At 29.0% G+C, this 17,859-nt stretch overlaps 1 protein-coding gene across 1 annotated transcript; it reads right to left on the bottom strand.

Moving 5' to 3' along the window:
• Window positions 1–7,416: 7,416 nt before the first annotated feature.
• LOC105966463 (AAA-type ATPase family protein / ankyrin repeat family protein) lies at window positions 7,417–10,629 on the bottom strand. Its single transcript, XM_012991018.2, has 7 exons — window positions 10,121–10,629; window positions 9,279–9,389; window positions 9,091–9,189; window positions 8,878–8,988; window positions 8,469–8,772; window positions 8,262–8,401; window positions 7,417–8,191 (listed from the first exon to the last, which is right to left on the bottom strand). The coding sequence occupies exons 1-7, from the start codon at window positions 10,256–10,258 to the stop codon at window positions 7,652–7,654; spliced, it is 1,443 nt and encodes a 480-aa protein (XP_012846472.2). The 5' UTR covers window positions 10,259–10,629; the 3' UTR covers window positions 7,417–7,651.
• Between the last annotated feature and the right edge of the window lie 7,230 nt (window positions 10,630–17,859).

Genomic DNA, 17,859 nt, shown 5'->3' with positions numbered 1-17,859 from the left:
AATATTGATACTAATATTAATACACATACTGATACACATACACATATTAATACCGATACCGATACTGATACTAATACCAATACTAATACCAATATTAATATCCATACCAATACTTATACATATATTGATACTGATATTCATACTCATAATCATACTCATACTCATACTTATACTCATACTTATACTGGTGACTAATACTAATACAAATACTAATACTAATACTAATACTAATACTAATACTAATACTAATACTAATACGAATACGAATACGAATACGAATACGAATACTAATACTAATACTAATACTAATACTAATACTAATACTAATACTAATAATAATACTAATAATGATATAATAATAATGATAATAATATTGATATTGATATTGATACTGATATTGATAGTGACACTGCTACGGATATTAATATTGATACTAATATTAATACACATACCGATACACATACACATATTGATACTGATATTGATACTGATACTGATAGTATTATTAATATTAATACCAATATTAATATTCATACCAATATTCAGACCAATATTCATACCAATATTCATACCAATACTCATACAGATATTGATACTAATACTGATACTGATATTCGTACTCATACTCATACTGATACTGATACTGATGTTGTTATTGATAATGATATTAATACTGATAGTGGTAATGATACTAATATTGATATTGATACTAATACTGATACTGATATTAATACTAATATCATACTTATATTAATACTAATAATAATACTTATACTAATACTAATACTAATACTAATACTAATACTAATACTAATACTAATACTAATACTAATACTAATACTAATACTAATACTAATACTAATACTAATACTAATACTAATACTAATACTAATACTAATATTAATATTGATACTAATACTAATACTAATACTAATACTAATACTAATACTAATACTAATACTAATACTAATACTAATACTAATATTAATATTGATACTGATATTAATATTAATACTAATACTAATACTAATACTAATATTGATGCTGATAGTGATACTAATATTGATGCTCATACTAATACTAATACTAATACTAATACTAATATTAATACTAATACTAATACTAATACTAATACTAATACTAATACTAATACTAATACTAATACTAATACTAATACTAATACTAATACTAATAATAATACTAATACTAATACCAATACTTATACTAATACTAATACTAATACTAATACTAATACTAATATTAATACTAATATTAATGCTAATACTAATACTAATACTGATACTGATACCGATACCGATACTGATATTGATACTGATACTAATAATAATACTCATACGTAAGTAATGTTGACATAATTATAAATTAAACGTTAGTAATTTTGCCGCATAATGAAATTAGTGATTATTTGTGTACTGTTAGATGAATAAAATTATTATTATTTGAAACAAATTAAAAGAAGATACATAAAACATGTGTCAAATGTAGGTACTACTACTTGTCAAAAATATAGTTTCCATTTAAACTTTATATAGAATCATATCAATTAATATTCATTATTAATTTCTTTTTGTCTCTAATTATTATTCTCAGTATATGATAAACAATAAAAATAAGTTTACGATTTATATACTTAAACATAAATTAAATAGCAAAAGGAAATTGCTAAAGGAAAAGAAAAAAGAAGATTGACACATATAATAGAAAGTAAATAGCAAATTATGAAACAAAAATCTGGAAATACAGCTATCAATATATAATGGGTATCGAGAAAATATGTGGGTATCATCTATATGTAACATTTATATTAACCATTTAATATAGAATATTATATATATATATATATATATATATATATATATATATATATATATATATATATATATATATATATATATATATATATATATATATATATATATATATATGTATACACACATGTGGTAAATATTTAAATGAGTGTAGAAATGTTAAATATGTAAGAACTTGAATACGTAACAAAATCAAAATGGCAACTAATCAATTGAGGAATACACGTCATCAATTGAACTTCAACTAAGCAATTTGGAGATATGACATAGACATTTGCCACATTTCTTTTATAGATGGCATAGATCCTCCTTTTATATTATATATAGATGGTAAATACAGTTTTATTCACAATATAATAAAAATAAACAAATAAATATGATCCAAAATTATTGAAATAAAATTATAGAAACTAATATGAACGTACAAATTAATAATAATGTATGTACATATGAACAAAATAGATAAAAATAAGCATTATTAATGGACACAAAAATTAATACTGTTACAAAAATATGTAAACGCTAAATAATCTATTACATGCTCAATCAAGTTCATTAATCTCAATTTCTTTTTCATCGAACCAAGCTTACAATCATCTCACGTATAATCAAAAGATGGAAATGCATAACTATTTTTTTCTAAATCCATCCTTAAAATATACACGGATCATATTTATGCATTCTATACAACGACGCATGGCTTCTTTCTTGCTAATATCGTCGGGTATAACACAAACGATGATATCCATGGATCTGCAAAAACAAAAACAAACATAAGTTAGATTGTTATATGTACACATACATAATAAATGAATAACATCATAAATATTCAACGACAAATAAATGCTTCAAGCGAACACATCAATAAATACTAATTGCATTATGAATTTACAAAACAAAAAGAATTAAAAAAAAGAGTTTTAGATGAGGACCTTAGTTTAGCATGATTATAACAAAATATGTAGATGAATGAGTTGAGGTTGAGATTGGGGGTATTTATACTAAATTTTCACACACTAAATAAGTAAATAAAACGATTTTAAGGAAATCATATATTGTTTATATTAGTTAATGTATATATAAATGCATATATACAAAAACATGTATACATGTATATTTCACCATAATTGGACATAATTAAAATAAATGTAAATTGATTTCATAAAATAAAAAATAGACATGATTGACAACAAATCCGGTGATTGATTTTATTTGATGCAAATTCAAATAACTTATTAATAGTTAATAATTGAAAGTCAAACTTTACATAAATTAAAATTAATTATGGTTATATTATTTCCATAAGTTATCAATATATAATAGATATGATATTGATGATGTGTATATATATATATATATATATATATATATATATATATATATATATATATATATATATATATATATATATATATATATATATATATATATATATATATATATATATATATATATATATATATATATATATATATATATATATATATATATGGATATGTATATATAAATAATTTAGATAATAAATGCATATCCGAATTTTAATAAAAATCAAAATATATGAAATATACACACTATTTTTTTTTCTTTTTTGTATTATTGTAACAAAAATATAAATTTCATAATATATTAAACAACAAATTAATTAAATTTAAAATTTTAAACATCCAATTCCATAAATATACTATATTTGCAATTGAAAATAAAATAAATCCAAATTAATATGATTGATATAATCTATATTAATCAATGATATAGTTTATATATAATTATTTCCATGTATATTCCAAAATTAATTTATTAATACATTAATTTGAATTATTAATTAAATATATATATATATATATATATATATATATATATATATATATATATATATATATATATATATATATATATATATATATATATATATTTAAATTCATATATTTGAATATATAATTTTTTTAATTATTCATAATCAAATGAAATATAATATATATATATATATATATATATATATATATATATATATATATATATATATATATATATATATATATATATATATGAATTTCATGTATAATGATATTTGAATATATTTTATTATATTTCATTTGATTATGAATAATTAAAAAATACTAAATTCAAAAAAAAATTATATATTCAAATGAAAAAAATTTGAAATATGTATTAATTTATTAATATATTCATTTTATACAGATATCCCAATTTTATTTTTATTGAATGGATATTCGAATATTCCAAAATATTGAACATTCAAAAAAAAATTGTATTTCTTTATTTCAATATTTTAATATTAAAAAAATATTTTTTTTCTGAAAATTAGTTGAATATTCGTAAAAAAATTGTGTATCATGAATTTTTTCAATAAGTGTATTTTGAAATACTGAAAATATAAATAAGATTTTTTTTATGTCGAATTTATAAAATATTAACTTTGGAAATAATATATATATATATATATATATACACACATGTGGTAATTGTTTAAATGAGTGTATAAATGTTAAATAGGAAATAACTTAAATACATACCAAAATAAAATTGACAACTCACCAATTGAAGAATCCACCTCATCAATTGAACTCCAACTAAGCAATTTTGATAAATGACATCATCATTTGCCACATGTCAATCATTGAGAGCATAGATCCTCTTTTTATATTATATATAGATGGACATTAAAAAATAAATTATTATTTCCACCTTTTAAGTTTAACTTTCTATTATAATCTATCCTATAAAATATTTTTCACAATATCAATCCCTAATCTCTATTAAAGCTTATGATAAAAAAATAATATAACATAAAAAAGAAAGTATTTTTTTTCTTTCTTCTCAATGTTTAAAGTTTTCAATCTATCGCATTTCTATGTATTTAAAGATTTTATTTTTTTAAAACACTTTTACTTATTCAACTAAATGTATACTATATTACAATTTATTTTACATAAGTTTATGAATATTATTTTGACAACAATATCTATTACTCATTACTTATTTGTGTTGGTTTTTTTTCATAAATATCCCTAAAAAATTTCGGGGCGCTGCCCCTAAACCCCTGTCATATTATTATTAACTCTCTAAAGTTTTGGGGCCCCCCTACCAAAAAATTCTGGTTCCGCCCCTGCATACATACAAACTCACACTAAACACGCTCTTTTGGTGTTCCATTTTTTCATGAGGTTTCTAACTAGGGTTTCGTTTAATTCATTCTCAGATTCATTACTTTTATGTTCCAGTTCATTTTTTTTTTTTTTTGTACTAATAATAATGAATGTTTCTTGTGTTCATCATCAGATTCTTGTTTCGTTTGTTTTCCGTTTCGTTCGCCGGAAGAAAAGAAATCATTAGTATTGTTTCTGCACGAAGCTCTTGAATCATGTCCGTGGGATTACGAATGTTTTCCCAAATGGTTACGTTGGATCGATTGAGCAATACGAGGTTTCAAGTATGCGTTAGCCTCAGAGCAGAAACTAATGACTGAAAAGGTGGATTGGTTTTTAATAATTACTTACAGAATTTTATAATGGTTTTCAATAATTATGTACATATTTTTATAGTAATTTTCAATATTTTACATAAACTACTATAAAAATTTGTACAAAAATTATAGTGATTTTCAATAATTTTTTTACACATTTTTATATATATACATAGTGGTTTTTATGTTGACATATTTGTTATATAGAGTGATTTTCAAGTTTATATAGTTGTTATACATAGTGGTTTTCATGTTATAGAGTGGTTTCATATTTATATAGTTGTTTATACATAGTGGTTTCATGTTTATATAGTGGTTTTTATTTAAAAAAACTGGAAAGAAAAAAAAACCATTTTTAAAAAAAATTGAAATTAAGAAAAAAGAAAAACTATGAAAATACGAAAATAAAAATAAAACCATATTTTTAAATTAAAATAAAAAAACATGAAAAATATAAATAAGAAAAAAAGAATTAAATAAAAAACCAAAAATAAAATTTAAGGTGAAGAGACATATGTCTATATTCACAGGCGAAAACTGGAAATTATATTTTTTTAGAACTCATTATTTGTGAAAAAAAATAGGAAAATTAATCTTTTTATAGATATATTAAATATGAGGAATATATTCCAAAATTTTAGAATTCTCTCATTATGAAATTAACACTTATAATAATATTAAGTTATTTATAAAAAAAAAATTGTGATATCGTTGGCTTGAAAATAAAAAGGGGTGCAAGCGTGCAACTCACTAAACAAATTGAAATATTATGGTGCATTATGCCAAAATTATAATCTTGAGTTGCATTGTGCTAAAAGCCTAAAATACATATTTTCAGTGTGGAACTTGCCCTCAAATGTTTCAAATAGGTGCTCATCTCGAAATTCAAAACTGACAATTAAGTAGGTCCATTACATATGGTCAATTAACTAGGTCGACTGATTTGTTGTTATCTCTTGGGAATTCGTTGATTATACCAGCCAGTCATGTTTAGAGCCTACAGCCAGCAATGATCCATGCATACATTTATACTCGACCAACGAGTTAGTTAGCCGATTAGTGCTTAGTTTACACCAAGGTTGTGAAAATTATGAATCAGATCGTAGGCATTTAGGCACTACCTCACTATTAACCGGCGCTAAGGTGATTAATCGCCAATAAATCGAAAATAAATCGATTCATCAAATTTAGTGTAATATATTTCTAGATATTATTTGTAAATACTCAAAATATTTATAAAAATTATCTAAACGTGGTATATCCTATAAGTTAATTCATATATCCTAATCACATAATAAAAATTTCATAATAATAAAATCATAACAATAAAAATCCTTACAAAATAAAATATAAATAAAACACAAAAATTCTGATTGAACATTGCAAGCATATATATCATTAGCTCCTTTAAAAGTAACAATTAACATAAATAAAATATATATATATATATATATATATATATATATATATATATATATATATATATTTCATTAAAATCCCAACTTTGCTTTTTTGATTAAAAAAATATATTTGACCGATTTTTAGCATCAAAGTTTAACCGCCTAGGGCTGCCTCATAGGCAAAAATCCAAATTTTCAAACATGTACACCAAAATGGTACATGTATTGAACCGCTTCCACCACCTCAAAGACGGATTAATCTACCATCTCAACCGATTTTTTACAAATGTAGTTTACAGTATATTTTATTATTTTATACTATGATTCTTACACGTTCTTGGTTATCTCACTAAATTTTATGTTATTTTTTTATGGATTGGGTGTTTTTGTTGGTAAAAATGTATATTTGGATGTCAAATGTTTGAAAAGTAAAAGAGAGAAGCAAAACGAATGCTGAAAGTAGAGTGCAGCAAAAATAAGGCAATGTTTGGTGTACCATTCGTAACTTTCTCAACCAACCTTCAATCAAGCTTAATTCAAGTTCGTTTAGAAAGTCAATACAGTGTACGAAAACTGCAAGAGGGTCAAAATTACGTTTAAAATTGAAAAGAATGTGCAACAACGCATCAAATTGTGCTGTCATCTACGCTGGTGGAAGTGCAAAACAAGGAAACAAATAAGCAAAACTAATGGCAGCAACTTCTTTTATCCAACAAATCAAGCCTAAATAAATTCGTGAATAAAGATACTTGACGTTCCGTACAAAACAACAAATCAGTTCGTTCCACTAAAATGTTATGGCTCAGTAACATACAATATAAATTGAATACATGGGGGAACCCATGAACTATAAATATAAATTGACATACAATATAATCTCACCGTCTTCTTCTTTTTCATCTTTTTTTATCTGCTACACAAAATATTTAAGACCTCACTCAATGTGTGAGTAACTGAAGGCCAGCTTCTAAATCTTGTAATGTGATTGTAAGTAAAGAATCCGAGTCAATGCAATCAAGATCGATCCTCAAATCCAAATTCTCTCTGGCATTTACTAGCATTGGATATACTAAACCTCCATTCATCTCCTTGCGCTGTTTTTCAGTGGTTTCTCGTTCTATCAGTTTCGCAACGGCCTCTAAACTGCATGAAGGTTGGTGCAATTTAAACCCATAGAGTAGACTATCTTCACACTGATTAGACATTTTGAGATGAAGAATATTTGCAAGATCTTCACAACTGAAGTCATCGAAGATGAAAAACTTAGTGACACGTCTGCAAAAGCCCTCGTTAGAAGATATAACACGCTTCATTGGTTCGCTGTAGCCAGCAAATATCACAACTACTTTTCCACTGTCCATCACAGACATGATCTCCTCTAGTGCTTCTAATCCATAATCTTTATCGTCTGATTTCTGCATAGGTATTAAGCGATACGCTTCGTCTACAAACAGAATGCCCCCTTCCGCTTCTTGTATCTACATACATACATATTATTAAAAAGCGAAATTAACTGCTGAAAATATAAAAGAAATATAAAAGAGTTACCTTTCTTCTTGTCTTGGGGCCAGTGTGACCGACAAATTCTCCAACCAAATCTGTTCTTTGTACCTCTGTAACCTTTTCGGTTGGAAGTACTCCCACCATGTGCAGTAGTTTCCCAAGGACCCTAGCTACCATAGTCTTCCCTGCAGGAGAACTCAATTATAACGTATAGAAGCGGCGTGTATTATTCTATACGAAAAAACAAAGTACCTGTTCCAGGATTTCCAAGAAAGGCCATATGAGGTGGTCTTCTGGGTCCGACTTTAAGTCCAAGGGAACGACGCCTCTCATCCAAGAGCATACCCTTTGCCCACTTCCTAAGTTGCAATTTAAGTGCATTCAAACCAACTATATTTGACAATTCATTCTCAAGTGCATTCATTTTCGCTTTTGTCTCACTGCATGCTTCAATTGCTCTTCTTTTTCTCTGCTCTTCAAAATGCCATTGCAGAAGTTCCCTCAATTTATCATTACCTGGCCCTTGTGACAGATGATTTAAAGGGGTCATTCCCTCCTGCACTCCACATTATTTTCTACCCCATCAGCTTCAACTACTAGGATAATAAATACTACAGATTTAGAAAAAAAAAAGAAAGAAAGAGAGAGAGAGACACCATACATTGTCTTCAGCACTGCAATCAGCATTATATTCTAGCAGCGTATTGACAGTTGAGCAGTCTCCAGCTCGGAGTGAGTGCCATACAGCAAGGTGTAAAGGAGTCATCCCATTCTGTTAGACAGATACCAAAAAATGAGAAAATATCTAAGCAATCTAAGCCCAAAAAAAGAAGTTAAATAATATGTCATGGAACTTGAGAATCCGAAAACACACATTTGCTTTGGCCTCAACAAAAGCACCATTAGTTAGAAGCAACTTTGCAGCTTCATTACATCCATTCTTAGCTGCCATGTGCAATGGCGTTTCTCCGTACTGCAAGTTTATAAAAATGGAGTATAATGTGAGTTGATAAAACATGTTCCTCACTGAACTGAAGCGTTGTTGATTGTTAATGAATGTACCATGTTCTTGATCTCCAGTTCCAGCTTTTCAGGCCCTCTCCAATCAAGAAGAAATTTTACAATCTCAATGCTATTGTAACCAGCAGAAACATGGAGAGGTGTTTGTGCCATCTGTATCACAAAATAAAAAATGGTTGGGTTAGTTTCTTGTACAGACAGTCTGGTAGTAGAAAAGTAAACTGCATTCGATCAGATAATCTTTTATCTAATCTATTCTGCATGTTGAACTTGTTCAGCACATGATTATAGACATCTTTCTCTTGGGAGATAAAAAAAAAATGCCCGCGTGGTGTTATTCCTAACTCTAGAAAGTAATTCATCAACCATTATCCAAAAACTGCATAATACATGTATCGCTTGAAAGAAGATGAAACAGAGAAGAAGATCATCTACATAGTTTTCGGGAATTAATCTCAGACATTAGCTGCAACTCTTAACTGGCATAGCCCTCTGTTTTGTGTAGATGGCACTAATATCATTTGAGACCCTCTAATTCCCATGACACACTAACTACCAAACAAAGACAAAATTATTTAAAATTTGGCAACCCCCAAACAGACGAAATCATACATACCTAAGAAGGTAAGTTGTTTTGAGGATAATCATAATCAAATCATTTTTCCAACTTGTAAAACCATATGCAAATATTTACAATAGAAAGGAACCTAGCTCAGCTGAGTTCCCAAAAGTGTGACAAATCAATCAAATTCATATCCGGCAAATAAATCCATTCACATAAACATATCAAATTGATTCATTCACATACAAATTCATGAACATCAGAAAGAGAATGGGGGAAGAGAGAGAGAGAGAGAGAGAGAGAGAGAGATGGGGGATCTTACAACAGGGTTCCGGTCATTGAGAAGAGATGGGTTGTCGCGGAGCAACTTCTGGAATGAATTTAAATCCCCAGACTGCGCAAAGCCATGGATTGTCGTCGGTTTTGAAGATCTAGGCCGCTGATCCTTCACCTTTTGCATTTTATTCTCTTTTTTTATTTAAAAAAAATCTGCCTTGTGTTTATAAATTGAAAGAATGCTGCTACCTAGGAGGAGAAACAAATCGGACGAAATAGAAATTCGAGGAAACTCTTGAGAGAGAGAGATAGAGATGAGAGAGAGAAGGGGTTCAGACGGTTTTGATGAAAATGAGTCAGCTATAGTCAGCATGAAAATTTTGTCGCACAGATTGTGCCAACTTGGTCGCTGCTCAGCCACCGCAGCACCGCTGCCACCAGCTTGGATTTTCAAATAATCAACTTATTAATCATTGCTTTCCCTTTTCTTTCTTCTTTTTTATTGGTCCAAATTTGTTTTTAACATGTGCACCCATGTTTGCTTTTCATTTCTGTTAATTAAGACTAGAGTTTATTGCTATTACTACTAGGGTCGGGCATTCGGGATCGGGATTTAGGATCTCGTCCCGTTTCGATCGAAATTTTACTATTTGGGACTAAAATTTCGGAAATTTGGGATTACGGGATTAGGGATCGGGATTAGAAACAAATACGGAATCGAGATTCGGGAATTGGTTCAATCCCGATCGGGATATTTTAATCCCGAATTAGAAAAAAAAAACTAATAAAAACACGCAATATATATATATATATATATATATATATATATATATATATATATATATATATATATATATATATATATATATATATATATATATATATATATATATATATATATATAATTTAGAAAATCATTTTCCTTTTTCTGTTTTTTATTTCTTTTGGTGTGTGGTGTGCCCGTGAGTATTCTAACTTTTGTATGGGAAAGAAAAAAAATGGTTGTTTAACTTTTTTTTTCTATGGTAGATTGATCTATAATTTATATAGAGTGTCAATGAGATGAGGAATACAATATAATATATAGTTTTAACTTATTTTTTATTTTTTAAAATTTTATTTGTTCTGAGTTTTGTTGTAAAAATAAATAGTGCAAGAACAATAGTATGTATATAATATTTAGTGTATAAAATAATAATAATAATGGGAAAAAATGCAATATTTCGTACTTTTTAGACAAAATATGGGATTTCCCGATCCCAATCTCGAATTCCCGAAATATTTAGGGATACCGATATACCGGATATTTAATAGTATGTGACGGGACTGGGATTTAAAATTTCTATCACAGATCCCGAAATTTCAATCCCGAAAATCCCGAATTCCCGAAATCCCGTCCCGAACTCACCCCTAATTAGTACCCGCTTGTTATATAGAATTATTGAAAAACAACCACATCTTATTTTATTGGCAATAAAAGCCCTCTGTGATTTTTTTTTTTTTTTTTTTTTGGCCGGTAGTAGCCCTGTTTCGTGTATTGTGTGCTAAAAAAAAGTTGAATCAAGTGGGGGTTCTTGCCAATAAAATAGCGTGGATAATTTTCTAGCAAATCGATGTAATACATGGGTACTATAGTAACTGGAATAAACCCATTCAAAGAAATTGGGTGATGTTGGGTTATGTCGAGCTAACAATTTCAATTCCTACTTTTCATGGAGTTTGGAATTTAATCCCTGTAAATTTGTCGAGGCCCGTAATCTCAGACAAGGCTTGTACGCAATAAGCCCGTTTCATATCCTCCCGAAACTTAGGAGTGACCACCCGTCCCTCCATCGGGGCACTCAATATCATCTGAACATCGTGGAGAGTCATAGTCATCTCTCCCCATGCCACCGCTCCCCGAACACGTAAAACAACGGACCATCTATGACTGAAATAAAGGAGCGGGCTAAGGGCAACAAGTCGGCCAACTGCAGAAATTGAGTGTCCCCAGTCACATCAATGACGGCATGATCCAAAACTTCTGCAATTTCGCCGTACATTAACTAGTTCAGAAAGTTGAAACGTGACTCCACTCGTCCAATCGGATTCTCATACAATTTAGTCATTTAGTACACATATTAGGTAATTAAATTAACTTAACATAAATGCAACGATTAAATTCATTAAATAAAAACGGTAACTAACTTACCGATTCTTCCCAAATGTATTCCGCTATGTGCGACTTGTAGCTCAGAATCAAAGTGTGATCAAATGGACCATGTAACGCATGCGGATCTTAAGGTGCACCGTTCCGACCGCCACGGCCTCCAGGTCCACGACCTCCGCGAGCTACATCGACATCCATCTCCGGAACGGGCTCCCTCACCTCCTCCTCAGCATGGGAAGGGTGGATATATTAATCGACAAGAGCAGCCGACGTCCTAGCTCCATCTCAACTATCCGTTGTCGCGCCGACGTAGTCGTACACTCCCATTCTCGGTGCTCAGCATCATAAGCAGTTGTTCGCTTAAGTGACTTCGATTTGCCTACGATATGTAGAATAAGACAGTAAACAAAAATGAATTTAATGTATAAGTAAGTAATTACAAAAAAAAAAAAAAAAAAAAAAAAAAAAAAAATGTATTGTTTCGTGTAAAATTATACGAAGCATACGCTCTGTTTCATGTAAATTTATACGAAATGAGGTATATTTAAAGAATTTCTCCATTTCGTGCTACTAATCAGGAAATAAACAGCTCTATTTCGTGCTTTGCAGCACGAAACAAAGTCGGTTTTTTTTATTCGATCGATTCAACAAAAAAAATTAAACTAATCGATGGAATTCGTAAGCTAAACAACAATAAAACGTTAAATTTACGTATTAAAGCAATTTTGTTGCCTGAAATCGAAATCGTTATCGAAATTGCTCCATTAATTTTTGAGAATTTGGCAAGGGTCTGAGAGGATTTTTAGTTTTGTTGAATAAAAGTTACAAATGAAATAAATTTGCGCTACGGGGCAATAAAACTCACACTATGAATAACATTTAATTTTAGATATAACTAGTAACTTACCCGTGCAATGCACGGGGATTAATTAAAAAAATCAAAATGAGTTAATGTAGAAAACCAACGAAGAAAAAATGTGTCGAGAATGTAAAGAATACAATTGAAAAAAAAACTCGTGTCTTAATCTATCAATAAAAAGTCTGCATAAAAAATAAACTAACAACGTTCTAAACACCATCCACGTTGAAATGTGGCAAGTAACTCCCAGACTGAAATCAATGCAATGCACCAGTCTTGCACATGAATCTGAATGTTGTTAAAGAAGACAACGAAACTACAATCAGATATACGATCAGAGGACGAATAACCTGTTATTTTTCATCATTTTCAATATATAAGTTGAAGACATTACGTTGATAAAGAATACTGATATATATGTGAGCGTATAAAAAAAAAAGAATAAAGAAAACTGATATATATGTTCGTCAATGTGTACCTTTATATTCTTTCAAATACTTCTTTGTACACGACGTTGCTATTAACACTTGACAACTCACCGGATTCGCCCTTGATTAAAATCTTTATTCCAGATCTACTTCACCCGAGACAAAGCTACGTACAATTGACCGTGACTAAAAACAAGCCTTGGAAGGTACAATCCAACGTGCGAGAGAGTTTGGCCTTGACTTTTGTTGATTGCCATGGCAAATGATATAATCACCGGATATTACCGTCTTTGAAATTTCACTGGCAATGTGGAATTCGAAGGTATCAAAGTCATCCGAGCAATAAATACCATGCTGCCAACATTCTTACCGGACAATACCTTGCAACAAATTACATGCATGCCCAATCTTTCAACTTGGGGACAAGTTCCATTGCACAAACCTCTCGCTTGATCGATATTCCTAATAAGCATGACAGGAACGCCCTTCTTTAATTTCAGCTCATGCGGGTATAGACCGGAGCACGATATTGTATTGAGAAACTCGGTGGATCGTGTATTTTTATACAACTTATACAGTTTCCTGTCGCAAGTCTTATCGTATTTCGGCACATATTATTCGATCAATATCTTCCGAACATTTGAGCTTATCGTCGTTATGAAACCAAAGAAGGATGGGCGCATGCGGCAAACCACGTCTGTGGAACTCAATGGTGCAGACATCTACAATTTGAACTGAAATAATAAATTAAAAATGTTATAGTTTGATAGTAATAATTAGATATTTTTAAAAATAAAATAATTTTATACATTCATGTCATATGAAGTTTTAAATAATGATTTGATAATTTGGTGCTTACATGATCTAATCCGTCCAAAAAATATGCCCTTATTTGAAATCTGAGATCGGACTGTCAAGTTTCATCTTGAACACTCGACAAAGAATATCAGTTCGATCTTCGAGATGCATTCGTATTTCTCAACACCCTTTGTATTTCTGGCCACTTGGAGTTGCATGTTATATTATAAACAATGATGGAAATCCAATCCAATTGCATATATGGAGGGCGTCCATGAAGAAACATATATATGGGACCGTTTGTAAAAGTTGATGGAAGAACTATGCGCATTCCAACAGACGTGCCTTCACTATCATCCTTGACAATCATTTCCTGAAGTCTCTTATACATGTCAACCCTAAGCTTGTCCTGATTAAATGTAATGAAATTCAGTTGTTGAGATTCTATTATTGAAAAGCCATCAACATGAAACTGCTGATATAATTTTTTCGAGTTCAACAGTACTTGACTCTCTCCATTCCTTTTTTGCATCCTGTATGCAAACCATTCTCTCATGCTCACGCATGTTCGTTTCCGGTTATTATTTGATGAAGACTCTCTCAAGGAGTATCATATATGCACCCATATTCACTGCAAAGAAAAGTCAAGGGGTACTGTAACAGTAGATAAAGAGTGTGTAGTTCACTAATGCATTGAAGCCTCTTAGACTGCGTTTCGACCAAAATGTCCCTTACACCCTCCTAGTAATCGAAGTCGCCAACAATGAGCGCTGCAATTTCACTGGCATTTGGTAGATTATATGTCCGACCATCAGTACTTCGGCTCTTAACCAATCTTAGTTTGACACCTCTAGTTCCATCTATAGTAATACGATCGTGTGCAGCTCTGTATGACCGAGCAAGTACGTTCGAATCATCAATCATATCTTTTATCGATTGATGGATCTAAATTACTAGAATTGATTCCAGATCTGAAATATAACAGAGTAATAATTAGTGGTTATTCGAACAAATGATGACGCCGAAATATAGATAAACAACATTCAGTTTTTACCTGACAACAACAATTCGATTTTGAACTTCATTCTCTGTGTCGAATATATAAAGTTGTGCAATTTCGGCGTTGTACCTTCCTCCGGTAATAAACTACCCAACAAATGGTAATTTTGGTCGTGTAGAAGAAAAGTGTACGAACCAGAACTGTTGTTTACGTTGTCTGTATTTTGCCACCAAGAGAGGTAAAAGAGAACATCATATTATACGATCTTATATTATCTTGAAAGTTTCTACTGCGTCTATCCCTACCGAATAAGAGACTCGACAGTATATTTGGAGGATCCTTCAATTTGGGCAACTGGACTTTACCGTTCATACAACAAAGTGACAAATTTTGGTGATTCTGTTTCACAGTGTCTGGCAAGTCTCTCGCCGTACTACATCATCGCAGCACATGATTGACAAACGCAGTTTTGTTCACCAAGGTCGTCGTAATCTATGAATATTTATCAATGTATAAAAAAAACCCAGAATTTGTAAGCGAAACGACCGATGCATAAATACTATTTGAATTAATAAAAAAAACATTGTCTACCGTCATAATCAGCAGAATCATCGCTATTGTCATCATGTGAAACATATTCAGAATCTACAAAAACAAACACGTTAAAACAAAGACAATTTTAATTCTCATATAGACGTCCTATTAAACAATGGTTGATGGTTACTATTCGACAAATGAATACTAATATTTACCTCCATTATCTGAACTAATTTCTTGTATCGTACTTAAATCCTCGTCAATCAACATATTTGGTGCAAATTCCAACACCAAACCACGAGCCACATACTTAATGATTTTCTAACTCTTTGATACCCTCTTTCCAATGCGTAGGGAATTACTAAAATTATGATAATATGAAAACAAATTAATATAACGATTGTTTTATGAAAAAAAATAAAACAATAACTTCTAAAAAAATCTAGCAATATAAAAAAAAATTAACTGTAAAGAAACGTTTTTTAAAATTGAATTTTGAATTCAAAATTAAACTAAATCAAACAAAGATCACATGCAGGAATTTTGCAATATTGAAGAATCTTTATTGTTGATTAGATATTTTCCATAAATTAGTCATGGAAGTTAAAATCAATCACCTTAAATATGTAAGAAATGAAATTATATAACATAAAATCGAGAAATTGATTGACAATATATGGTAAATAAAAATTTGAAACTCAATATAAAATTTGAAATCCGAAAAATTAAAATTTTAGATTAAAATAATCGATTTTAATTTGAAATCTTAAAATTAAAAAAATAATTCAAAATATAATAATGTATTCCAAAAAAATTAAATTTCAAATTAAAATAATCGATTTTAATTTGAAATTTGAAAAAAAAAATCAAAATATAATAATGTGTTAATACAATCGTCGTTTTAATACAATAATGTATTAGTAAAAAAAATACAAATTTTATAAATTAATCCATTATAATTGATGGAAATTATAATAGAAATAAACAATTTCAAAATATTATTAACAAAAATTATTGTATATTTATTAAACAATACAATGTAAAAATTAAATATTTTTTAATATTTTTTTGTATTTAATTAATATTCGAATATTCCAAAATATTGAAATAAAAAATAACTGTACTTCTTTATTTTAATATTTGAATATTAATAAAAAAATTTTTTTTTTCTGAAAATTATTTGAATAATTGTAAAAAATATTGAGTATTCTGATTTTTTTTAAATAGTCAATAAATATATTTTGGAATATTGAAACTATAAATATGATAATATTTTTGAATTTATAGAATATTAAATTTGGAAATAATATATATACGTGTGGTAAATGTTTAAATGAGTATACAAATATTAAATAGAAAAGAACTTAAGTACATACCAACTTAAAAATGACAATTAACCAAATGACGAATACGACTGGTCAATTGAACTCCAACTAAGGAATTTGGAGGTATAACATGGACATTTGCCACATGTCATTCATATAGGGCATATTTCCTCTTTTTATATGGACAAATGACAAATAGGCTCATGACAAGTGCCGGTGACCCTAATTTCAATTTTGGCCCACCACCATCGGATAGACTTTTTTTTTTGGAAACTTTCTTTTTTTTGTTTTTTCTGAATTTTTTTTCCGGTAGGTCAACTGCCGGTGACCGCCGGGTCTCCGGCGTTGACTTTTTTTTTTTTTTGTTAAAAAAATATTTTAATTAATATTACTGTCTTGGTTGCTAAATTACTGTCTCCAGCAGTTATTTAACTGTCGGAGACAGTAATTTAACTGTTAGTTGACTTTTTTTTATGTTAAAAAAAGATTTTAATTAATATTACATTGTTGGCTGCTAAATTACTGTCTCCAGCAGTTATTTAACTGTCGGAGACAATAATTTAACTGTTAATTGATTTTTTTTTCTTAAAAAAATATTTTAATTAATATTATTGTCTTGGCTGCTAAATTACTATCTCCAGCAGTTATTTAACTGTTTGAAACAGTTAGTTAACTGTTAATTGACTTTT

Source organism: Erythranthe guttata, chromosome 10, assembly GCF_056151865.1.
Source record: "Erythranthe guttata isolate IM_541 chromosome 10, IM_541, whole genome shotgun sequence".
Lineage (NCBI taxonomy): Eukaryota > Viridiplantae > Streptophyta > Magnoliopsida > Lamiales > Phrymaceae > Erythranthe > Erythranthe guttata.
The sequence above is the reverse complement of the archived record's forward strand: the minus strand, read 5'-3'. Positions and strand labels throughout refer to the sequence as shown.